General features: G+C 38.8%; 1 protein-coding gene across 1 annotated transcript in view; it reads left to right on the top strand.

Annotated features, from left to right (window-relative positions):
* LOC127450650 (cdc42 effector protein 4-like) overlaps window positions 1–26,940 on the top strand; it is a 31,314-nt gene extending 4,374 nt beyond the window's left edge. Inside the window, exon 2 of the mRNA XM_051714921.1 lies at window positions 23,564–26,940. Within this exon, the coding sequence (XP_051570881.1) occupies window positions 23,750–24,760 (1,011 nt within the window). The 5' untranslated portion in view covers window positions 23,564–23,749 and the 3' untranslated portion in view covers window positions 24,761–26,940. The remainder of the gene's footprint in view (window positions 1–23,563) is intronic.
* The last annotated feature ends 444 nt before the right edge of the window (window positions 26,941–27,384 follow it).

Here is a 27,384-nt window from a genome sequence, read left to right as displayed (position 1 = left end):
TCACGACCAGAACAAGTCTATTTATCCTTTATTAAAATTTGCGTGTCTTCAATTCTACTATGAGACTTCAACACTGCATGGAGATTTATAAACTAGGTTTGGGAGGAGCAAGGTCATTTAATCCGACCAATCACATCACCAGAGTAAGCGTATATAAACAGCCAATTACCTCTACATGGGGCGAGTCTTCCGGCATTCGGCCCCGCCCATTGCCCACGAATAGACCCAGGCAGTGACTCGGCTCATCGGATGCAACTTCACTGCAAAGCATTCGCCTTCATCAGAACAGCTCTTCCATCCAAACAATCTCGTTATTCAACAGAAGCTGCCACAGTTGATCATTTGTTTTTTGCAGTATTGACCGCTACCACATTAAGTGTTATATTTTTACTCTGTCTTTCTTTCTATGCTCCATTCACCGAAGCAGTTTAGAGCATGAAGCTGCTTCCGCAAATTGGCTGCTTCGGTGCTGTATACACAAGAAACAGCTCTCTACGACTGCTCATATGTTCTCCTATCTAAATTTCCCACCCGGAGTGGCCGACTGCGTGAAGCTGCTTCCGCAAACTGGCTGCGTCGGCTCCTTATAGATGTCAGACAGCTCTCTACGACTGCTCATATGTTCTCTTATCTAAACTTTCCACCCGAAGTGGTCCATCGCGTAAGCTTGCCACTGTAAGCGCTGCTCCGGCTCATCGAGTTCTGTTACAGCTTCATTCGAACGTGAGGGAAACTAAAGATTTACTATTTAATTCAATCATCATTCCAACGCTCTCCAGCATTTCAATCTGGTTCTCCCGCACAGGTGATTCCTGTCAGCCTCATTACCTCGCCGCACAGCTCGTTTAGGGCGTGAGCCATTCAGTGATTCTGTTCGTCGACTTCTAACATGAACATCACTATTGTTCTCCCTTCAAAGTGTGCGATTTATTCCTTTTGGAACACAGGGGCAATCATGCAACAGCGAACTCCTTCCAGTCGACCGATACTCTAATTACAACTTCTTGTCAAACCAACGCAGACATTTTAGCGCGAGCTCGCTGCTGCGCAGCACTCGCTCTGACCATTCCACAGCACACCGCAGTTATACACAGCCTCTCTCCGAACAGCCACATGCCGAATTCGGTTCCGCAAGAGGCGGATCACGTGCCGCGTCCCAACTATTGATTTATAATCATTCCGCAAACTCGTTTCGCCTCTCAGCATTCGAGTTCGCCTCGCCGCACAGCCCTGATAACACGAAACAGGCACTGCTACAAACTTCCACTCATCTTTACACTATAACATCGCATGGAAAAAATCAATTTTTATTTTTACATTCTTTAAAAATAATTATTTTTACAGACAGTCTTCTCTACTTTTGCTTGAATCATTGGATTACAAACTTTTATTTACAAGCTTGACCATACAACTTATTCGCTGCATGATTTTAAATGCGTTCAACAATCTGTCATAATTTTAAACTCCACTCAAGTTTAAAGTAACCAGTTTAAATCGACACCGAACAATTCAGCTTGTCACCTTGCTTGCTTTATACTCCAATATTTAAGTTTTCTGTAGAATTTATTACAAGTCATCATTATATACAAGTCGTTTTATTTCACCACATTATTGCAAACAGTGCTGTTGTAGTATCTATTAAATCCAACTCTCAGGCACAGACTCCTGTGAATTCATACATCCTTGTCAAATGAGACGAGTCACCCCGTGCCAATGATATAAAATGATGAAATGACTCGCATTACATTGAAAAACAATCTACAAAGCTCCAAACCATACGCTTAAGTTAACAAACATCAGACTACGGTATTCATCCGTGCATTCAGTTTCAGGTGCCTTCCAATTTCATGACTAACCAACTTTAAATGAAGTCGTTTGTATGCACACGCAAGCATGTTTCGTGACATTGTTTCACATATGTTCCCGACATTTAATCTATCAAACATTTACGTTCAGGTGTCCACAGATGCTACGTTTACCACGTTACCATGTTTTCTATTGGCTCAACACATCCCTAAGCACAAATGTGCTGTCCAGGTACCGCAAGTGTGGCGTCTTTCAGGCTGTGCAACCAAACCTCCTACCGTACTGCAACAGTGCTAATACGCTGTCCAAGTGCTGCAACCGTGTGTCTTTAGGGCATTACGACAAACACCCACTACACTGCCACAACTGCAGCATGTCTTTCAGACCATGCATCTCAGCCTCCATGGCTCCGTAACCCATTTTATGCCAACATAAGCCTGCATCTCCAAATCAATCAATTTCATTCGAACATAGCCTACCATACGCCCTCAAGACGAATGCCGTGCTCAACCCTAGAGCCCTTTGCCCAGGACAGCAAGCCACACACGTTTACAATATCCTCTAAGCAGGATTACATTAACTTGCAAACTACTGAAATGGAATTTTATAAACTAGGTTCGGGAGGAGCAAGGTCATTTTAATCCGACCAATCACATCACCAGAGTAAGCATATATAAACAACCGCTTACCTCTACATGGCGTCGAGTCTTCGGGCATCTCTCCACCTCTCCTTTCTCCTCCTATCTATTTACTAATAACTAATCTAAGTCTGGGGGGTTATTCGAGTCAGGTCAAGCCTTGAGCCCTTCGCACAGGACAGCAACCCACACACCTTTACGCTATCCTCTAAGCAGGATTACATTAACTTGCTGAAAGAGTGTTTAAGCATCATAAGACTTTCCCCACAAATGACAACTAAAGCATATCTATCATATTGTGAATTGCTGAGCATGACATTTATCAAGCTATACAAAAAAAGACAACAATCCTAGCCTACAAAATAGTTTCATAAGTTTCAATAACGTCATTGTAATGTGTGGTCATCACTCACTTTTATTCATAATTAATCTGGCCCCTTTTCTTGTTCATCGAGATTGACGAACTGAACGAATGACATGCAGCTCCTCCTCTCATTCAGCCGGTCAGCAGATCATTGTTCATGAACGAGATGACTGATTTATTCAATTGGTTTGTGAATTAGTTAACCAGTACATTCAGTTTGTACACAAATTATATGACCGTCTAGTTCAGTGAAGGGGTGTATTCGTTCAGTGGGTCCAACCAATGATATGCTCCTTCACAGCCTGCTTTTGAATGCTATTGGCTCGAGATATAGTCAGTCTTAAAAGCAGGACAAAGTAACACAAATGGAATTTGTGTGTCTACAAATGTATGAAGACACTTTAAAAATAGAGTATAAACACCGTTTTCACCACAAATGGCAGGTCTTATTTTCATATTTTGTCAAATGCTGGGCTTAATGTTTACCAAAACAGAGAAAAAGTACAAAAAAAAAAAAAAAAACCTAAACATCTTACACTGTGCATCAAAGCACAACATTTACATCTGTAGTTCATGTTATTTTAACTGTATGGTCTTCAGTCATTTTTACACATCCAGAACTTAGGGATTATGTTTTGTGCATACCTATAAACTTGTCTTAGTACATTTCACCCGTTTCTCTCCTTGTTGAATGCGATTGACTCACACGCCAAACTGAACGAACGACATGCCTCCTCTCGTTCAGTCATTCAGCAGATACTTGTTCACGAACAAGATGACTGAGCGAGTCATTCATTTAGTTTGTGAACGGATTTACCAGTACATTAATCTCGTTCAGACTCAAATGAGGGACTAGATTGGTTCAGTGAAGGGGCGTATTCGTTCTGCGGGTGAAACCAATGATATGCTCCTTCACAGCCCGCACTCAAATGCTATCAAATCATGCTGTAGTCAGTCTTCACAGGCATGAAGAGCCATCGAGTCCATTGGCTTTGAAAGGGAGAAATATCAGTGAACAAGAAATATGTGTCAGTGTATGGAGGTTAACAAGAACGATTCATTCACTTAAAAGATTTGTTCAAAAAGACTAATGCGTTCACGAATGAAACATCATTATTGCTCATACTTAGGGTTTAGGGATTTGAACAAACCCCTAAATCCATTGAATATCAGTGAGTTTGGTGGTAGAACAAGGTACATTTTGTCTGTGTTGAATAATGTAGATCTACTGGCTAGCTAGGGGCAATTATATTATTATTATTTCCAAAGAAAACTTCAACTTTAGTTTCATTTAATTCCAAGGCATTGTTAGCATATCTGTGTCTGGTTTTGTCACACATACTCTTCTCTTGTTCCATGACGCATCAACACAAAGGCCAAAAAGCTCAGATCACCTTCGTGAGTGTCAACACGGCATTTCAGCTATTTAAATTGATGCCTTTTATGGATCCCTTCACTGGCAACATTCCAGGCATGTTTATGACTGCACACTGTGTTTTTAAAGAAACATGTTGGCCCAGATTCCTCTTGGCTCTGCAGTAACACCTCACACCTGGTGAGTTTGAGAGTCTGAAAGTGGTTGTAATGTTTCAGTCGGCATGTTATATTCGAGACTTTTGGTACGCTAGGATAGGCTACATTATGCCGAGTCCAACTCGCCCACAAGCACCATATCCTATCAGACATTTTTGCTTCAGCTCATGCTTGTTTACATTTTCTTGTGGTGTGACTGGAAGCACATTGTGTCAGCAGCATGGGAAACCCGGGTTCAGATCAGGAAGTAATCACATTTGCATAATTAGTGAGAGTGTGATACAGAGGCTGCATTTTTCCCTCTAAAATTAAGTTTAGGTTTAAGTTTGGGGTTTGGGTTGGGGCTTACTGTTTGTAAAATATGCGTTCCTCTTCGCTGTATTACAGCTTTTACAGCTAAAAAAAACACGCTATACAACTTGCTTTTGGCGCCCCTCTGTGGACATTACACCCAGAAAATGGAGCTCTCACATGCTCATACGCCCAACAACACTTACCGCTTTGGCCACTGAGGGCAGTGTTTAGAATTTCTGAAAGCACAGACCAATTTTAGCTAAAGAAAACTCAACCTACTCTTCCAATTTCACTGTGAGATCAGTCTATATGTTCACAGCTGGGTAATGGTGAGGCAGGCTGGTGTCAAACCTGTCTTTAGATGGAATAGACTCTCATTAAAGGAAGGAGCACTAAGAAAAGTTTTTAGTTCTGTATTGAATGAAATGCTCTTAAAGGTGATATTTTTATTTTTTATGCTAAAATAGTTTCTTTTATCCCAGGTAATAGTACTGAGAGTAACCATAAGGAAGACAAAGTGTCAAAAGAGAGTGGCTCTGTTTGTTTGAGCATCCAGACCAGCATGTCATAGCATTGTTGGCTCATCCAATGGCATGAGTTTGGGGTGGGACTTTCTATCCAACCAATGGAAATGGGGGGAGGGAGGAAACCTGTTTATTTCATTAAAATAAATCATAACATGATATATACTGTGTGTGTGTGTGTGTGTGTGTGTGTGTGTGTGTGTGTGTGTGTGTGTGTATATATATATATATATATATATATATATATATATATATATATATATATATATATATATATATATATATATATATATATATATGATAATCATATAAATGATTTTTTTTTTTTTTTTGGTGATCCTAGAGGCACAGAAATACAAATTTCATCATTAAAAATAACAAATTATAATGAATTCAAAATGAATTAAAAATGTACCCTTGGTAGAAAGTAATATTAATGAATGTTCCTGGTCTTATTGTGTGCGATTCAGTGCACGTTATGGCAAAGAATTAGTTTTTTCGTAATCTTTCATGAAAATGCAATACATTTCTTTGCCTGCAAAAAAGAAAAAATAAATAAAATTTCCGTCAAGCCTGATCTCATGCAAATTACATGACTAAGCTGGCATTTCCAAGGGGAAATGTCCACTGTGTGGCACTAAAAGCGAGAAAATGTTCTCCCAAACAGATGAGGTTGTTAAGGTTAAAGCTCTATTGCATTTAAAACAACAAAACTGACCAACCTACCTTTACCTAAACCTAACCGATAGTGTCATAAAAAGCAAATGTGAGATGAAAAACACAATTTCTGAAGCAACCACATCATTTTGTGGTGCTTCAGCTTGTGTTAACTTGCACATTCTTCAGGACTCGTATCCCCGTCCATTGCATCGCAAGTGCAACGCTCTATCAGTTGAGCTACTGCACAATGGGATCGGGCTTAAACAAGCTTATAAATGTAGCTGATTATAGAAATCAAACATTAAAATATATCGCCTTTCAAGTCCTGCACTATATTAATAATGTTTAGATGTCATAAGACAGCATTATGTGAGGAAAAGTGTGGAAAGTAAGCGTTAATGAAGTCATAATCTGACATTTCACTATTTGTGTCAAAGGAAATAAAAGTCATAGTGGTTTTTGCACCTCTTGTGTTCATGTAACCAGGATACTGCCACAATACATACAACAAGCCATGTAAAAATCTTTTTTTTAACCCCTCCCCTCCAACCACTAAAATCAAGTCCTGTCCTATATTTTTTTTTTTTCATTGAACATCCTGTTTCACTTGGAAATGCATCACATTATGGATGTAAAAGGGGTTGCGAATGCTGTGTCATGTTGACTTTAACTTTGATTTGTTCTAGATTTACAGTGTGTTTAGAAGTTATGTTGATGCAACTTGGAAATACAAGCATTGATAATGCTAGCAGTTGCAAATAATCTAAAAGGGACAGGTTTATTTTTGATGCATTATAGACATGAAATTTTAGCAGCTCATCCTGAGGATCACTTCAGTAGCAACAGTCATAGTCACGGAGGCCTACTGTGCTGTTTGTTTGTTTAGTGTGATGGGGAATTGAGTTTGTGGTGTGTTTATGCTCCTACGGAAGGGCAGGGAGATGATTTTTGTTGGGATGGGTGGTTGTTGACGCTGTGCCCTTCCTGTCCAAAACCCTCATCTACAAACTCTCTCTCTTTCACTGTGTCTGTATCTTTGCAACAGGAATTAATGCATCATACTTCCAGACCAATTAATGCACTGGGTTTTAAAATAATTGTTTATGGGATAGGTCAAGACCCATTAATTATTTCACTAACTGCTCCTAGGGAAATCCTCCCTAAAATTGTATGACTTGTTAATTTAGTAGGTGACAAATAAAGATCACTTAAAGCTTAACAGCTCTGTGTATGGATAGAAACACACTTATTATTATGTTCAAATTCATACACACCCTGGCTTTAATGCCATTACTAAAAAGATAAGTTTCATTTTTTTGCCTGTTTACTAGGGCTGGGCGATATGGGCAAAAATATTATCACAATATTTGTATTTCATATCGTTCGATATTGATATTTATCATGATATACATTTCATACCATTAATGGGGAATGAAATGCATTCTACATGTTTGACCTGTTAAACTTAAAAAATAAATTTCAACTTGTGTTTAAAATTTTACTCCATATTGTAAGCTACATTTTAATTCAAAGTTCAAGAAGTATACTCTATTTCGGATTTAATCCTACATTAGATGTGTGATATCTTTTCGATGAAATTTCGCCAATTTCATCGTCTTCAGCTGACTTTTGACTCCACTGAAAGACTTTCTTGTGACGCTCCACACTCCAGCTCAGTAGGTGGGCGGTAATGCACCACAAACTGGATTGCCAACCACCAATAAAAATCTCAAGAAGAACAAGAAATACTTCATTGCCTGTGTCAGCAATATGGATCATGAAAAAACATGGTGTTGATGTTGGAGTTGTTGTTGTGTTCAGTCGATAGCAGTATTTCATTGTCAGTGCTGTCTTGTTTGATACACAACTATATCATTTTAGCCAGATAGCAAGCTAGCTTGTGGTTACCTAGCCTCATTACTGGTTTACGTGACAGCAGGGCGAGGTAGCTGCTTGCCAACCAGCTGATTTCATGATTGTGATTCAGTTAGCTTGTTGTGTGTATAACTTTGCCGAACTGCTGGCCTTTTTAGCACATACCTGACCTGATCTGATCGTCTAGATGTCGAACATAGGCTAAATATCGGAAATTACTCTAAATGTTATCATCGATATCTAAGATTTATTTTTCCGATAAATATCGATATTGTTTTATACTCCTGTTATTCATTAACATCATAAAATAAGCCTCAGACGGCATGCACACAGATTGCCAACAGTCCATTCATTGACTGTCTGTTGCATATCATACAGAAAACTAGAAAGCATTTTCTTGATCTGGCAAACTCTAGTCTGATTGGCTGGCTTTATCCAACTTCTGTCAGTTAGGGCAGACAGGTTTTATCAGTCCGTCATGTTTACTAGGTAGCAGGTTGTTAGAGTGAGCGCATTTTAAAAATGAACTAATCACTGGATTTAACTAAATATTCCAATTTAGTGATGATAGTATTTGTTTACAAGTTAACTAGACATTCACAAGCAGAACTTTATATTCAACTTTTGTTTTACTGAATCATATTATGGCTGCAAACATCTTGCTCTTTGGTCATAAGCCAGTTCTTCCTGCTCTGTCTTGTTCTTTTACCATTTTTGTGGCTAATATACTGGATATTGGCCATGTGTCTGTCTTGCTATCTTGAGACACCGCTGGTGATTTGGTAGCACTGTCAGTGGGTTGTCCTCCATTAACCTGCAACTTTGAAGATATTTAGCTTAGGAGCCGAGTTAATATAGATGTGCTGAACTGATTATTCCCCTCCGATAACAATGGATTGTGTGTTTAACAAGTGTGTGAATAATCCTGTAAATGGGTTTTATTGTTCTTTGCACAAGAAACAAAAAACACAATACCCAGAATAATATTTAGAGTACGTAGTTGGTACAAAAAAAAAATCGGCCCTAAAATACATTGTTTTACTGTAGTTACCTAGTTTTTGCATAGATTTTTTTTTTTAGAATCGCATTACTGTAATCAAGTGCTTTTTTTGTACTCGTCAATTTAATATACAAGAAAACACTCCTCTGTGGAATGGACAGGGACAATTGTAAAATAACTTGCTCACCAATAAATATCTATCTGCAGCCTTTTGGTATAAGAAACACATTTTTGACAACCCTAACAGTATTAAAATATTTAAATTGTCAAAGACTTGATCATTATATTGAATTGAATGCAAGAAGTCCATCTGCAGGCCGATTGTAACGGTGGTTGGGGCCAATTGTATAGTTAGGCAATCTGATTTCAAGTGCACAGCGTTAAAGGAATGTTCAGAGTTCGATACAAGTTAAGATCAAACATGGCATCTGTGGCATGATGTTGATTACCATAAAAAAAATTATTTCAACATGTCCATTGTTTATAAAAAAAAAAAAAAAAAAAAAGTAAGCAAATATAACAATTACAGTAAGGCACTTAAAATGGAAGTGAATGGGGCCAGTCCATAAACACTGAAATACACAGTTTCAAAAGTACAATATAGCCACAAGACGAGTGTTATCATGATTTTAGTTTAATAAAATCAGGGACTTACTGGCGTTACAGCATTTTACATTCAAAAACATCATCATGCATTACGACATCATGACAACGAAGTTGTAATATTGGAAGTAAATTTACACAGATAAGATTACCAAGCGATTTTATCATACTATGTTCACATGTACACTATTTTAACTTGTATAATGTTTACATCTGTGGCTATACTTTTGAAACAGTATGTTTTTATTTTTTTATGGACTGGTCCCAGTCATAACCATGATTTTTGCTTTTTTTAAGTAAACAAAGATGAGCCAAAATGTTTCTGTGTGGTAATCAAAATTATACCACAAATGCTGTTGATAGAGCTTAACTTGTATTAAACATGGAATATTCCTTTAAATACAAGTGTAAACAGGATTCAAAACTATTGGTGATAACTCTATCAGTAACTCAAACACAGTCAGAGGGAGTTAAAAATGCATGTGACTACAGCTGCATTCAAATGTAAATTCAAGTGTGTTCTGATGCAGCCCTGATAACAGCAAAGGACCACCTACTCACCTAACACTCGCCAATCAAGACTTTTAAACTTTGCCAATTGGTGTGGCTTTAAAAGAAAACAGCCGTACTGTTGGGAAGAGCCTATAAATAGTCTGTACTTGTCGTGCACATAACTTCACAAAACATCTTTTGTAATACTGATATCAACATTCATTAAAACAGAACATTTGGTATGCTTAAAAGTGTCTGCAAAATGAATAAATGTAAATAAATAAATGTTTGAAAGCCTCATCCTGACTATTGTTATGCTTGCTTGGATCTGTGTAAGAGGTGTGACACATTAGGCCAGTGGCCTTTTGTGATCAAAGAGGGGGGTGTCATGCTGAGGTGTTGTGTAAGGTGTGAGGACGAGAGGTTAACGAGGGATCATGGTGTGAAGATAATCTTATCTCAGGTGAATAATATTTACCTGCCCATCCCCTCATTCTTTCTGCACACAATTTCAAATCTCAACAAAGAATGGCAGGTTTAGCATTATCTTAGTTCTGTTTGAGCAGCAGTACTAGATTAGTTGGCTTTTCAGAGCAGGATTCATTTTGTTTGTGGGGTTCTCAGCATCTATGAGAAAGAATGGGCTGAGAAGATGCTGTAGGACGTGCTTAGTCACTCTGCCTTGGTGAGGGAGCATCATGGATAATTGAATCACCTCTACTCAGTGTCCGCTTTCCAAATCAAATGTTTAGCCTATTTCTAGTAACATAAACATAAAGTGTTTCCTGAATGGTTGGCACTTATCAATATCCGTAGCGGTGCTGCAAAAAAAACAAACAAACACAGACCATGCATATTACAATTCTTTTCACCCTGAATTTTGCATTTCTTTGTAATGATAAAATCTTTGTCCAGTGAAACAAAGTTTTTTGTTGGAGATTTGGCTGTTTTGTTTTAAAGCAAGTGAAATTTCATCCAGTCCAATAACCATCGAAAATGTCTTCCCAAAACCATTCCAGTGGACAAAAACTTGCATAGGTTGTGAAAATTAGATGTGAATTAAGCCATTTTGAAAGGACTGGACATTTATACTTCAAGCTTGTGTCAAATTTAACGTCATATAGCCTGCACTGAAAAAAATATTTTAGTAACTGGTCCAAAATATTATTTAACATGTTTGAATCAACCTGAACACATTTGGTTATACCAAAAAAAAAAAAAAAAAAAAAAAAATTAATACAAATAATATTAATAATAATTGTAATAATTGCAGGTTACCACTGTTTACAGTGTGACAGGTCCATTGTCAGATGGACTATATCTTGCATGCAAGCAAATGACATTTTTAGGCCTATAGTGCATTAAAATGGATTTTTTTCCCCGTCCTTTGTGTAAATAGCCCTTTCACCTTTTGCTGTATTGTGTCTACTATAGTGCACAGAAATAGCCATTTTTTTTTATTCAGGTTGTGATTTTACATCCAATCTAGCATGGGTGATGACCTTTTGACCCTTTCCCATAAATTTGGAGTACTGTCCTGTTTATGTCATTGTGTTTTTTATTTATGACAACATAAATTCTACATGGCTGACGAAAGTGGTGATGCACCATGGTAGCCCCAAGTGTGATTATCTTCTATTGTAATGGACAGATGTTTGACTATTTATATATATATACATCATAATACATCATATTGGGATAAAATGGGTATGATTATATTCTTGTTTTGAGCATAAAAATGATTATATTTAAGGTTTAAATATAGCTACTTTACAAGCACTTTAAACCAGTCTTAATGTCCCCTGCTGTTTAAAGCTCTGTAGTAATGTAACCTTTGAGTGTTGACTAGAGGTATGCAACCCGACCTGGGCCTGACGGGACCTGAGAACCCGACGGGTTTCGGGCAGGGTTTGGGTCAGTTTTTCCAGTAGGACTTTGTGTCGGGTTCGGGTTTGTAATTCATGAAAAAATAAACAGGCTTGCCGAACTTGTTTTGCGCACGCACTCTCACTCACAGACATGCGCGAACGGAAGAGTCAGGGGCCATTTACACCGAACACGTTTTTGCGTGAGCCTGTTCTGTTTTCCCATTGTTTAATCACATGCTGGACAAATGTCTTTGACATTTGCACCGCATCTCACTTTTTCTTTAGCGTCTCACGGCATATTTTAAACACCACATCAAGTTAAAAAGAACTTCAAATTTGAGATTGAGATACCTGCGCTCTGTTTCATTCTTTGCACTGCATCTAGATTGTTGAATCTTTGTGACAACTGTGCTAAAAACATTCTAAACAAGTTCAGGCTGCACAGAGGAGACTGTTGTATTGTTTCATATTATTCCAGGTTGTTCTGCACCAAGTGAAGTTTCAGCAAATAAATGGAAGTCAATGTTTTTTTTTCCCTTCTGCTCTAGTGTACTAAGGGGCTGCCGTGCCTTGTTAAAACTGTGTATGCTTACTGTTTCAGTACTGTTACGAATGTTGCCTATAAGCTTACATAAAATACAGTCTATTGCAACAGTACTTGCAAGGAGAAGAAATTAAATAGTAAGCAATTTCGGGTCGGGTTTGGGCTTAAAATCTGACGATATCGTTCGGGTAGGGTTTGGGTTTCATTTTAAGGCCCATGCAGACCTCTAGTGTTGCCCACTACTGACAGATTTATTTCCATTAGGATTCACTAATCAATCATAGAAACTATTCACTTAGTAATTGATGAGCATTGTGCATGACTTTCCATTTCCACTGCAAGGTGATGCAAGGAATGACTCTAAGTTGATGGCTTTTGTGTAATAACATCAATTAATTGCATTAAAGCAAGCCGACTTTTTTTGAAGCCAGTAGTGCTGCTTTTTTTTTTTTTTTAGCTGATGTGATGGCTCTGGTATTGAACAGAATGCATGTTTTATTTATTTATTGTCCAGACATATAATTGAAGAGCACGGCCTACATGGCTCTGGGGTCCTCTGCTTGGGCCAGCAAAGAAAAACTTCCACAGATCAACAGTAGATCATTCACTGTCTGAGTGCTAGGATGCACTCAGTGCTTTTATTTTTGTGAAAAGTCACAGAGAGATGCTTGTTCACAAAGAGTGAGTTCACAACTTGTTGTAAACATTTTTATAAGGGTCACCGTGATTTTTGTTGATCCTGAATCAACATTCCTGTCAACAAAAAATAGTTCTATCCATATGCCTCACTATAACTATAGCCTTCACCTAAAATTAGAGGGAAACAATAGGTCGATGTAGTTCAAGCCTCAGATCCTAGCCCTAAGCTTAACATAAAAAAATGCAGAATGGTTGAGAGAAATAGGAATATAGGAAGGTTGTTCCAGGACCAATAAGGATGGTGATCCAGGAAAAGGTTCTACTTGGTTCGGTCACCATTTAGAATATCTAACTTGCTCTGCAAGTTTCTCTTCAGACTGTTTCTCAGTCATAACAATAGTTGACCTCATAGAGAAAACTGACCATAGACACGTGCTAAACGTGCATTTTTGCATTACTGTACCGGTAACAAACCTCTGTACTCAAAGGGGCGAAAGAGGATACCTTCAAACGCAGCTGCAGGCCGTGCATTTTAAGTCTAGGCCTTCAGTGCGATTCATGCCATTAAGAAAATGTCATATATTACGTGGCATACATTACACTCTTCGCTTTCAAATTACATACATCACTTAATGTGTGAAGGCCTGGACTGTGACATGTACTTAAGACCACACCCACCAAGAACAAATAAATCAATCTGATTGGCTGATGAATCTGACAATCTGACATTAGATGCTCATTCATTTGCACTGTTGAGGGATTCTGTGGAAATTCTGAAGGCCTGACGGGGTGGAGCTCAAACTCACGTGCTGCTTCGGCTAACAAGCTCGGCTTCGGGCATGCGATTTGTGAAACAATTGTTACACTTTTCTTGTAAGCATCGAGGAATAAATTCTGACTGGATAAACTTTTTGTTTTTTGCTATTGGTTTGTAGATGAATTAGGAGTGGAAACCGATTGAAAATACATAGGCAAAAAGGTAAATGAGAATGAAATATTTATTTATTAGGCATGTTACGCCAGCAGAGAAGGCTTTGCTGGCCCTGAGAAATCGCCACTGTTCAAATGTCTAGGCCATCAAAATGGATGTGTTACTATTCAGGTAAGTTGCTCTCCGTTGAAGTAGACAATTAACACTATTGTCTGCTATAGCGGCCCATGCGGCAACGTTGATATTGCAACACATTCCTGCGTTGTATTATGACTTGCGGTCTGACACATTATGGACCGCCACAATGCACGAAATTGAGCTTGCTTAGTTAGACGCTTCTGCAATTATGTATGAAATTGAGCTTGCATAGAGGAGTTTGCATCCATATACATGTGTAGAGTATGTTTCAGGCCTCAAAGTGTGTGAGACAGATCAGAAGTAGAGTGGCTTGGGGATTCAGGGCTTTACATCTTTCATCTACGGCTTGTTTTTCTTTCAGCTTATGCCACCCAGCAGCAACACCACATGCACACACTGCTGTCTTTGTCCAGACAGCTGTGAACTGTTGTTCTGCATTGTAATTTGTGTCACTAGTGGAAAAGTTTTGCATGTTGATTAGTCACTGTCCATTATATGTGCTTTCCGTTATAACACAGCTGTTTTTTCCCCTTCCTTTTTACAAGAAGTAGTTTGTTAATCTCATTAGACTTCCATATTTCTATTTAGAAATGTCTGTTTTAGGAACATTTTCAAATTAGTAGATTCATTTTAAATTGGTGGTCAAAAACATACACCCTTGCTTTTTGTAATCATTTTAATATGTTCCTTGAGGCTCACTTATAATATTAGTAACGTTTTTTGCAAGTATATATATAATATATATATATATATATATATATATATATATATATACATACACACACACACACACACACACACACACACACACACACACATATATACAGTGGTGTGAAAAAGTGTTTGCCCCTTCCTGATTTCTTATTTTTTTGCATGTTTGTCACACTTAAATGTTTCAGATCATCAAACAAGTTTAAATATTAGTCAAAGATAACACAAGTGAACACAAAATGCAGTTTTTAAATGAAGGTTGTTATTATTAAGAGAAAACAAAATCCAAACCTACATGGCCCTGTGTGAAAAAGTGATTGCCCCCTAAACCTAATAACTGGTTGGGCCACCCTTAGCAGCAACAACTGCAATCAAGCATTTGCGATAACTTGCAATGAGTCTTTTACAGCGCTGTGGAGGAATTTTGGCCCACTCATCTTTGCAGAATTGTTGTAATTCAGCCACATTGGAGGGTTTTCGAGCATGAACTGCCTTTTTAAGGTCATGCCACAGCATCTCAATAGGATTCAGGTCAGGACTTTGACTAGGCCACTCCAAAGTCTTCATTTTGTTTTTCTTCAGCCATTCAGAGGTGGACTTGCTGGTGTGTTCTGGATCATTGTCCTGCTGCAGAACCAAAGTTCGCTTCAGCTTGAGGTCATGAACAGATGGCCGGACATTCTCCTTCAGGATTTTTTGGTAGACAGCAGAACTCATGGTTCCATTTTATCACAGCAAGTCTTCCAGGTCCTGAAGCAGCAGAACAGCCCCAGACCATCACACTACCACCACCATATTTTACTGTTGGTATGATGTTCTTTTTCTGAAATGCGGTGTTACTTTTACACCAGATGTAATGGGACTCACACCTTCCAAAAAGTTCAACTTTTGTCTCGTCAGTCCACAGAGTATTTTCCCAAAAGTCTTGGGGATCATCAAGATGTTTTCTGGCAAAAATGAGATGAGCCTTAATGTTCTTTTTGCTCAGCAGTGGTTTTCGTCTTGGAACTCTGCCATGCAGGCCATTTTTGCCCAGTCTCTTTCTTATGGTGGAGTCATGAACACTGACCTTAACTGAGGCAAGTGAGGCCTGCAGTTCTTTGGATGATGTTGTGGGGTCTTTTGTGACCTCTTGGATGAGTCGTCGCTGCGCTCTTGGGGTAATTTTGGTCAGCCGGCCACTCCTGGGAAGGTTCACCACTGTTCCATGTTTTCGCCATTTGTGGATAATGGCTCTCACTGTGGTTCTCTGGAGTCCCAAAGCTTTAGAAATGGCTTTATAACCTTTTCCAGACTGATAGATCTCAATTACTTTCTTTCTCATTTGTTCCTGAATTTCTTTGGATCTCGGCATGATGTTTAGCTTTTGAAGATCTTTTGGTCTACTTCACTTTGTCAGGCAGGTCCTATTTAAGTGATTTCTTGATTGAGAACAGGTGTGGCAGTAATCAGGCCTGGGTGTGGCTAGAGAAATTGAACTCAGGTGTGATAAACCACAGTTAAGTTATGTTTTAACAGGTGGGGCAAACACTTTTTCACACAGGGCCATGTAGGTTTGGATTTTGTTTTCCTTTAATAATAACAACCTTCATTTAAAATCTGCATTTTGTGTTTACTTGTGTTATCTTTGACTAATATTCAAACTTGTTTGATGATCTGAAACATTTAAGTGTGACAAACATGCAAAAAAATAAGAAATCAGGAAGGGGGCAAACACTTTTTCACACCACGTGTGTGTGTGTATATATGTGTATATATATATATATATATATAGATATAGATATATACACACATATATATACATATATATACATATATATATATATATATATATATATATATATATATATATATATATATATATATATATATATATATATATATACACTATATTGCCATACGTATTCGCTCATCTGCCTTTAGACGCATATGAATTTAAGTGACATCCCATTCTTAATCCATAGGGTTTAATATGACGTCGGCCCACCCTTTGCAGCTATAACAGCTTCAACTTTTCTGGGAAGGCTTTCCACAAGGTTTAGGAGTGTGTTTATGGGAATTTTTGACCATTCTTCCAGAAGCGCATTTGTGAGGTCAGACACTGATGTTGGACGAGAAGGCCTGGCTCGCAGTCTTCGCTCTAATTCATCCCAAAGGTGCTCTATCGGGTTGAGGTCAGGACTCTGTGCAGGCCAGTCAAGTTCTTCCACACCAAACTCGCTCATCCATGTCTTTATGGACCTTGCTTTGTGCACTGGTGCGCAATCATGTTGGAACAGGAAGGGGCCATCCCCAAACTGTTCCCACAAAGTTGGGAGCATGGAATTGTCCAAAATCTCTTGGTATGCTGAAGCATTCAGAGTTCCTTTCACTGGAACTAAGGGGCCAAGCCCAGCTCCTGAAAAACAACCCCACACCATAATCCCCCCTCCACCACACTTCACAGTTGGCACAATGCAATCAGACAAGTACTGTTCTCCTGGCAACCGCCAAACCCAGACTCGTCCATCAGATTGCCAGATGGAGAAGTGTGATTCATCACTCCAGAGAACGCGTCTCCACTGCTCTAGAGTCCAGTGGCGGCGTGCTTTACACCACTGCATCCGACGCTTTGCATTGCACTTGGTGATGTATGGCTTGGATGCAGCTGCTCGGCCATGGAAACCCATTCCATGAAGCTCTCTACGCACTGTTCTTGAGCTAATCTGAAGGCCACATGAACTTTGGAGGTCTGTAGCGATTGACTCTGCAGAAAGTTGGCGATCTCTGCGCACTATGCGCCTCAGCATCCGCTGACCCCGCTCTGTCATTTTACATGGTCTACCACTTCGTAGCTGAGTTGCTGTCATTCCCAATCGCTTCCACTTTGTTATAATACCACTGACAGTTGACTGTGGAATATTTAGTAGCGAGGAAATTTCACACCTGGACTTGTTGCACAGGTGGCATCCTATCACAGTACCACGCTGGAATTCACTGAGCTCCTGAGAGCGGCCCATTCTTTCACAAATGTTTGTAGAAGCAGTCTGCGTGCCTAGGTGCTTCATTTTATACACCTGTGGCCATGGAAGTGATTGGAACACCTGAATTCAATTATTTGGATGGGTGAGCGAATACTTTTGGCAATATAGTGTATATATACATGTATACATGTGTGTGTATATATATATATATATATATATATATATATATATATATATATATATATATATATATATATACACAGTTGTGCTCAAAAGTTTGCATACCCTGGCAGAAATTGTGAAATTTTGGCATTGATTTTGAAAATATGACTGATCATGCAAAAAAAACCTGTCTTTTATTTAAGGATAGTGATCATATGAAGCCATTTATTATCACATAGTTGTTTGGCAAGGTGACACACACATGTTTAAATGGCAATTAAAAGTTAATTTCCCACACCTGTGGCTTTTTAAATTGCAGTTAGTGTCTGTGTATAAATAGTCAATGAGTTTGTTAGCTCTCACGTGGATGCACTGAGCAGGCTAGATACTGAGCCATGGGGAGCAGAAAAGAACTGTCAAAAGATCTGCGTAACAAGGTAATGGAACTTTATAAAGATGGAAAAGGATATAAAAAGATATCCAAAGCCTTGAAAATGCCAGTCAGTACTGTTCAATCACTTATTAAGAAGTGGAACATTCGGGGATCTCTTGATACCTAGCCAAGGTCAGGTAGACCAAAAAAGATTTCAGCCACAACTGCCAGAAGAATTGTTCGGGATACAAAGAAAAACCCACAAGTAACCTCAGGAGAAATACAGGCTGCTCTGGGAAAAGAAGGTGTGGTTGTTTCAAGGAGCACAATACGACAATACTTGAACAAAAATGAGCTGCATGGTTGAGTTGCCAGAAAGAAGCCTTTACTGCACCAATGCCACAAAAAAGCCTGGTTACAATATGCCCGACAACACCTTGACATGCCTCACAGCTTCTGGCACACTGTAATTTGGAGTGACGAGACCAAAATAGAGCTTTATGGTCACAACCATAAGCCCTATGTTTGGAGAGGGGTCAACAAGGCCTATAGTGAAAAGAATACCATCCCCACTGTAAAGCATGGTGGTGGCTCACTGATGTTTTGGGGGTGTGTGAGCTCTAAAGGCAAGGGAATCTTGTGAAAATTTATGGCAAGATGAATGCAGCATGTTATCAGAAAATACTGGCAGACAATTTGCATTCTTCTGCACAAAAGCTGCGCATGGGACGCTCTTGGACTTTCCAGCATGACAGTGACCCTAAGCACAAGGCCAAGTTGACCCTCCAGTGGTTACAGCAGAAAAAGGTGAAGGTTCTGGAGTGGCCATCACAGTCTCCTGACCTTAATATCATCGAGCCACTCTGGGGAGATCACAAATGTGCGGTTCATGCAAGACGACCAAAGACTTTGCATGACCTGGAGGCATTTTGCCAAGACGAATGGGCAGCTATACCACCTGCAAGAATTTGGGGCCTCATAGACAACTATTACAAAAGACTGCACACTGTCATTGATGCTAAATGGGGCAATACACAATATTAAGAACTAAGGGTATGCAGACTTTTGAACAGGGGCCATTTCATTTTTTTCTTTGATGCCATGTTTTGTTTTATGATTGTGCCATTCTGTTATAACCTACAGTTGAATATGAATCCCATAAGAAATAAAAGAAATGTGTTTTGCATGCTCACTCATGTTTTCTTAAAAAATGGTACATATATTACTAATTCTCCAAGGGTATGCAAACTTTTGAGCACAACTTTATGTATATATAGAAAGAGGTGCTGCAGCATTGTACAGTATGAAAACAATAATGTGTTTTTTGAACATTTAAAGCATAAAATAAAATTATGAACCTGTAAATTAGCATAATATGGGCTCTTTAAGACTCGACAGTAAGCACCCGCTGTTATGATTGGCTCTCTGCTCTTGACTGACCTGCTCTCTCTCTGCATGTAGGCTATTCAGTCACTATCTAACAGAAGAGGCAATAGAAGGTGTCCATTATCTTTTCCAAACATTAACTTCTGACATCCAATGGTTCTGACTCTGAGACATGATATGTATTTTGTGATTTCATCTTTAATACTTGATAATGCTATTCTAAGTAATAATACTATTCTAGTCACCAAATGGCTATTTCTATTCTGGTCATGGAGTGTTTGTGGATATTTTAGTATCTTAATTTTGTCATTAAGCACGTGGATATGGTTTTGGTTATCTGTATATACTGGTATCAGTAGTACGACCTCAAAATATATTAATGAACGGTTTAGTTTGAGAGAAAGGTCTTAGAAAAGGTCTTATTATGAACCTGTAAATTAGCATAATATGGGCTCTTTAAGACTCGACAGTAAGCACCCGCTGTTATGATTGGCTCTCTGCTCTTGACTGACCTGCTCTCTCTCCTTGCCATCTCACTGCTCACCACTGCTGGGCGGGGCTATGGAAGTGATAAAGTAAAGTAGTTGTTGATGTGTTGTTTTGGAGGCAGTCAGATGCAAATGTCTGCCACAGTGTGACATCACAATGTGGAGGAAGTAGAGAACAAGTTGTTTTGGCAGCTTGTTTTCAACAAATGCTCTTTTTGCTGTGAGGAGGAAGTTTTGATTTCTGAAACTTACAGTATGTTTTTATAGTACAATGACATCCTATATGTGAAAAGATCATGGAAAATTTGATTCCTCATGTCATGACACCTTTAAGAGTTTAGTTTTGCTTAGCTGTGGTGCAAAAAGTAAAAAAAAAAAAAAAAAAAAAAGTTAAAGAAAGGACTGCAAGCAGTAATCCTGATATATATGTTATGGCTGAAAAACAATATTTTAAATCTATACTGTTCTATTGTGTGAATGTTCACACTAAACATCCAGTCTAGAGGTTTGCATGCATGTGAAGTGAAATCAGACATCAAACCATGATAACTGTATAGTAGAAAATATGGGCAGCTGTTTTGAAACCTACCATAGAAAACCTACCAATATTACTTTCTGCTTATATATTATTATAATACCAATATTGTCGAATACCAATATATTGTGCATCCCTATGCATCATTTTGGAGAATTAGCTTTTTTTTCAGGTGGGCTTGTTATCCCCTGCTCAGACCATCCATGAAATGATATCATGCAAACAGGTGTATGTAGAGTAGAGCCCCAGGACTCTTTCGCTCATTTGGCTGAGCTCTATCCACACACTCTCTTGCCTTCAGGGAGTGTGCTGGCTGCATGTAGGCTATTCAGTCACTATCTAACAGAAGAGGCAATAGAAGGTGTCCATTATCTTTTCCAAACATTAACTTCTGACATCCAATGGTTCTGACTCTGAGACATGATATGTATTTTGTGATTTCATCTTTAATACTTGATAATGCTATTCTAAGTAATAATACTATTCTAGTCACCGAATGGCAATTTCTATTCTGGTCATGGAGTGTTTGTGGATATTTTAGTATCTTAATTTTGTCATTAAGCACGTGGATATGGTTTTGGTTATCTGTATATACTGGTATCAGTAGTACGACCTCAAAATATATTAATGAACGGTTTAGTCTGAGAGAAAGGTCTTAGAAAAGGTCTTAAGGAAAAATGCATGCATGACGCTAACATCTGTGTGCAGAGGGTTGTTGCTATAGAGACGCAGGCAGGTAAGGACATAATCAGGAAGTGTAGACGAAGCTGGTGGAGGAAGACGGAGCCAGAAAGAGGTCATGACTTTGTCAGGCTCCTCACATGAATTTACTGCTGCTGTTGTTTTTTACCAAAGCAAAGACTTCATGAATATTTCATCAGATTAGAGCCAGGAAAAACCTGTTGCCTGCCAAGCATTTGGCCTGTCTCTCATGCTGTATTAATTTACAGACCTGCAAAAACTGACACAGTTTGATATTCAGTCAGTGTAAGCTTTTTTAAAGGAGTGGTTCACCAACAAATGACAATTCTGTTATTTACTCACCCTCATATCGTGGAACATAAAAAGGGAATTTCTGAAGAATAGCCTGGCCACTCTTTCCCATATAATGAATGTGAATGGGGACTGGGGCTGTCAAAAAAAAAAAAAAAAAAACATGACATTTTTATATATTGCCCACATCAAATATGGCACCGTTAGATGCATCACTAAAGGATTGTTGTGATTTTTGTGGGTGAACTATTCCTTTAAGAGTATCATTCCTTGTTGTGGTGTTCTGGGTCTTAGGTTTGTGCTTAATTGGATCTTAATTGTGGTTGTCCCTGAAGAGCCACTTCACCGAATAGAGGTTGAGTTTAAAGTCATGTGAAATAATGTGATACTCTTAAGCCATTGATTACACCTGGTCTTGACTTGATTTGTTCATCTGTCTCTCCCATTTATACAGTCGTGGCTAATTGCAGAGGATGTAGCTGTTACTTGCAATACAGTCTTATCTCAACTTCAGTGCAGTGCTGTTTGATGAGATGATATTGCAAAGACTAGCATCAGTAGCAGTTTATAACGATCTTCAGTGTTGTTCCCCTACCAGTGTATTCTTAAGATTGTTTAGGACCATTACGATTTTTTGTATTGTGATACTATTTTCATGATAATAGAGCACAACAGTGCCTGCCCACTTTTTCTGCCATCTTTGTTCCAGAAGTACTTCCTATTCAAGTACTTCATAAAAGAGTTTTAAGCCATGAACCAAACCAACCAGCTCCGAGGTGAATCACAATATTACAACATTACATTGATTTGAAGCAAACAAGTATTTAAAAAACAGACAAAAGAAAAAGGTACAAGACTGTTTACTTAATGTTTGAATGAACTACAATCCCATGAAGCATTATGGTGTAATCGAATAAAAATATTCTGATATCTACAAATCTATAAGTAGTTTGAGAGTATAGACAGACCGACTCGTTTGCATCATTCACAAAGCATCATGGGGAGTGTATGGTTGCTGCAGAGCTCTTTTGGCGCGGTATGTTTGATGCAATTCTCTGTTTGGTGAATTTTTTTCTATGTGGAATCATGAGTAGTGTAGTTATTTACCACATATTCCACTATTAAACATGATTAAAAAAACAAAAGCAGACTGATGGCATCAACAAATACTGTACAATTGATTAACAACCCCGGAGTTCATGGTAGATTTGTCTTTAAAGGTTTATTTACCTACCTGACTGTTGTGCTCTACTAAGCACTGTGATATGGTAAAAAATCCACAATTATTATTATTATTATTATTTTTTAATTATTATTAAAATTTACATCAACCACATTAAATTCAGTATAAAAGATATTACCATGATGTACAAATGCTTTACAATTTAAATAACATATAATTATTTTTTTTTTTTTTCAGATTACTGTAATGAGAATTGAGAGCATGATTTTTCCTCACTAGAGTACTGAGAATTGGTGAGGGGGTAATGAGCTAAATTGTCATGAAAATGACAATAATAGTACTAAAAATAGGCTTCATTTTAATCATGCAAAATATAATTTCTTTTGATTCTGGGAAATATGACCCTGACATGTTCTTGATGGGTTCTGTTTTATTCACCACATAAGAATATTACTAGTAACACCATAGGACATGAACTAAGTAGTTCCACTCTCCACCAAGTTCTGTCATCAGTCTCTGCGTATCTTATTAATGATTAAAACTCGACCTACCTGACTGAAAGAACCCTGACCCTTACCTCAACTGAATGACAAAAACTTGCAGTCTAGTTCAGGGAAAAGAATGACACTGCAGTTTCTGGTGGGATTCTGGCCAGATGCATTTATAAGATGACCTGGAACAGCCTATTCTGCCAATTTCTTTCTGCCTCTATTGAGGCAGCTAGAAAGTCAAACAACAGAGCACTATAATTAACTTAATTTAGTTAGTTTGGGCTTTGCACTTTAGTTTTGCTTTGAGCCATGATGACATCTCAAGTTATATATAAAATCTGATCTTGTTTTTGTTTTTCCTAATTACAGATTGATTATCTCCTGTCTTAAAGCTGATGTAAAAGCCATCAAGATTGCACAGAGTTGGGCAGAGCAGAATCTGGGTGAATCAGGAAAATTTTAGGACTTGTTAAAAGAAAACAACTTGCTTAATAAAACACAACACTGCCAGTCAAGCAAATTGTCCAACTGGGTTTGCAAGTTGTAGAGACCAAGATGCCGATCTTAAAGCAGCTAGTATCAGGCTCATCTCAGACTAAGCGGCGCTCTCGTATGGACCTCACTACCGAGATGATCAGCGCACCCTTAGGGGACTTCCGGCACACCATGCACGTAGGACGAAGCGGGGAAGCTTTCGGGGATACCTCTTTCCTCAGCACTCGATCTGGAGAGCCATCGCAAGAAGGCCACACCTATCCTCGCTCTCCAAAACCGGGACTGCTGTCTCGTACCTTCAGGAGCAGCAAGCGTTCACAGTCTGTCACGAGAGTAGACCAGCGAGAGAACACCCTCCTTCCTCCAAGTGGGTCACCTACTTTTGTAAAGAATGCCATGTCCCTGCCCTTCCTCAACAATGAAGAGGGACAAGATGGAGATGGCAGGGTGCTCAAGAGCTTGACCTCCAGCCCTTCCAATGGAGCTTCTGCTAATGCATTGGACCTGGAGCTCCATGAGAGGCACTTTGGGGTGTTGACAGAACTACGACCTTTCCCATCTTACAATGGGGGAGGTATGAAGAAGGCTGAATCTGTGATGTCATTCCATATCGACCTTGGGCCCTCTATGTTAGGGGACATCCTGGGGGTCATGAAGAAAGAAGATGATGACCAAGAGTTTGAGGAAGGAAAGTGCAGTGAAGGCCATGCGTCACCTCTTCCCAGCAACCACGAAGGAGTGGAAGAGGATGAGGAGATGAGGGAGGACATAATCAAAGAAGAGAAACCAGAGGATTTTGTGGTCGATGATGAGGAACCCATGAGGGCTCCCAGTTCTGTTGACCTCGAGATCCAGAGTGAAGGCCCCAGAACTCCAGAACCACACCACAAACACCTGCATCACCCTGACAGCTGCTCAGTCTCAAGCTCAGGTTCGGCTGCCATGGAGGACAAACCAACCAATCAGCCTTACGAAGAAGACATGGGTAGGACCGACAAAGCCTGCAACCTGGACAATGAACCAGCATTCTCTTCCTTCATAGAGGATGAGGATGATGAGATCAGAGTATGAAACCCCACAATCAGTAAACATTTCTGGGGATCGAGAGACAGAATTTGTGTTTCTGACATTGTGTAAAAGAGACATAATTGCTGCCGGGTGGTAAGTGTGAAGTCAGGGTGTAGATGTAAGCACGTCAAAGCTGGACAGATGTCTCAGGTTCCTTTGTCCCTGTAGAGTGAAGTTGGGGAGACTGCTTTAGCTCAGACACCAAAGCCATCTGTCAACACTATTCACCAACTGTAAGAATCGCAGCTGGATGTGTTTATATTCAGACAGAAGATCAGTCCAAAAGGGACGCTTTGTGTGTTCTACTGATAGCTCTGCTGAAAGAAACGTGGTCAGGGTACATACATCACTGAAATAATAAACTTCACTTGCTCAAGTGGATGCATTTATAAGCCATTCTCCTGTACTCCATAGTCCCATGTCTTGTTGCCTAAAGATATTTGTTCTTTTTGGATTTGGAGCGCTAGTGCATAAACGTAAATCATATAATTTGCTCTGTGGCCCTATGTATGTTAACTCTGTGCATAAAAGTGCTGTATATTTTCAATTTAAAATCAGCACGCTTCCATTGACACAATGGATAATGTTAAGCATAGAGGTAACTCGTGTTACAAGCAAGCTGAACTGGTCATGTCTGGTCTTAAATGCTGAGTTCTGTTTTATCATACATATCCTTGGGTTTGGCCATTTTTAAGTCCTACAAATAATGTATCTCTCGAGTGCATATAATTCAGTCATACATCCAATAAGATGATGCCATTATGAGAGCTACTGTGATTCTGAAGCGCTGGAAATGTTCTTGTGATGGAGGTCACAAACTGCAGCAGTCTGAGCTGGAATGGAGATGCTTTGAAAGTGGCAGATTTTGGAGAACCTTCTTCACCCTATTTTGGTTCACTATTGGGGAAAAATGGCAACAGGTGTTCTTTAATCAGATCTCATTTTTCAGTCCATTCTTGTTTTGCATAGTAGCTGTCAGCTCAGTATCTTGCATATCTCACCACTTCCTTCCTGCTCTTCATGGCACTTGAGGGAAGCCACTTAGCTGTGTTTCTCACTGGAGTTTTGATCAGTCTAGCTGTGTCACTGTAATTGAATCGTTTAAACTATTGGGTTAAGCAAAATGTATTTTGTAAATTTAAACTAAGAAGCCAGTTATGGCTGGTCATATATTCTAGTAAACATGGAAATGTCAGTTGTTTTAATTGTGCTAACTCTGGCATTAACAAATTACACTGCTATTGTGCCCCAGGAAATTCGATGGGGCGGTTTGATACACTGTTGGGCAGAGACACTAATCTACATTGATTCTGTTTGCATACATTGACTTTTCATTAATATAGAGTACATATAGGTCTATATATGTTGCAGATGACCATGAATAAACTAAAATGAGGCCTTTATTATAGAAGACATTTTTGCTTTTTGTGTAATCACTCAGTATGTGAGTTAACTGCCGTAGTCTGTAAGCTTTTTGTTCCTGAATTAAGGGTCAGGCATTGTGTCGATATCCTCAAGACTACTGTAATTTTACATCTGACAAGATTTATAGGGAATCTTCAACCGCTTCACACTAAGGGTCACTTCAGCCTTAAGCAGAAATTATGTAAGTGCCAAATAGCATGTACTGCCTAGTAAGCCTGACATTTGAGTATCATTTTACACATGCTAACAGAATTTGCCTTAATTTACTATTTCAGATATAGGACCAAATGATCAATCTCAATTTGATTATTGTGGTAAAAAAATGCTTAGCAAAAAATAGTCTAATTTGCTTTCAGATGAACCACAGAGAAAGAAAAACATGCTCTTCGCAATTTAGATGAATTTGCATGGCCTTGTGCTAGCAGTCATTTTTAAATTTGGGAAGATAAAACCAAGCAAAAAAGATGTCGGAAATCTGAAACTGTGTGGCTGAATGTGTGAGGTGGATTTAGCAGTGTTTCTTTTTGCCTTTTACCTGTTCATAATAAAACTTGTCTCGTTTATCTTTGCTACAATTTTCATGTTGGCCATGTATAAATTCAAGCTTGCCAGCTTTTTCAAAAAGGCTATAACTGCTGTATTTTTAAATAAAATAAAAAGTTGTCAGCAAAATTGTTTTTCTTCATTTTACAGAGTTTTCTTCTGTAATCCATAAGAGATTGTTATTTTATGATGGTCTGGTGGATTTGTGTCACAGCAGTTATGCATTTTTCAAAGAGATAATAAAAGTAATTTTACTTTTGTGAGATTAAACAGATTTTCTAATATATTTTATTACATACTGTACATGTGTTAGTTATTAGATAAGTGGGATTTTTGCACATGAATGCCACCTAGTGGCGGATTTAGGCATGGGCGACATGGGCAGTTGCCCAGGGTGGCATATTGCGGGGGCCATCATGAGGCACCCACACGGACCAACCCATTAACCGACTCTAGTCATATCAGTAACCTTATAAAAACTGTTATTCTACATGGGGCAGGGATGCCATCATGGGGGCTGCCATTTTAGAATCACATGACCAGCTGAATACTCCTTACTTAATCTCAGTAACTGTCTTGTTATTGAACACTTTCACTCTTGAATTAAATTAATCATGACTGATTGTGAATAGTGAATTTCTACAATGGCATCTGTAACT

This window comes from Myxocyprinus asiaticus, chromosome 13 (genome assembly GCF_019703515.2).
Source record: "Myxocyprinus asiaticus isolate MX2 ecotype Aquarium Trade chromosome 13, UBuf_Myxa_2, whole genome shotgun sequence".
In the NCBI taxonomy this organism is placed as follows: domain Eukaryota; kingdom Metazoa; phylum Chordata; class Actinopteri; order Cypriniformes; family Catostomidae; genus Myxocyprinus; species Myxocyprinus asiaticus.
Note: the sequence above shows the minus strand (reverse complement) of the source record. Positions and strands in the feature narration are given on the sequence as shown.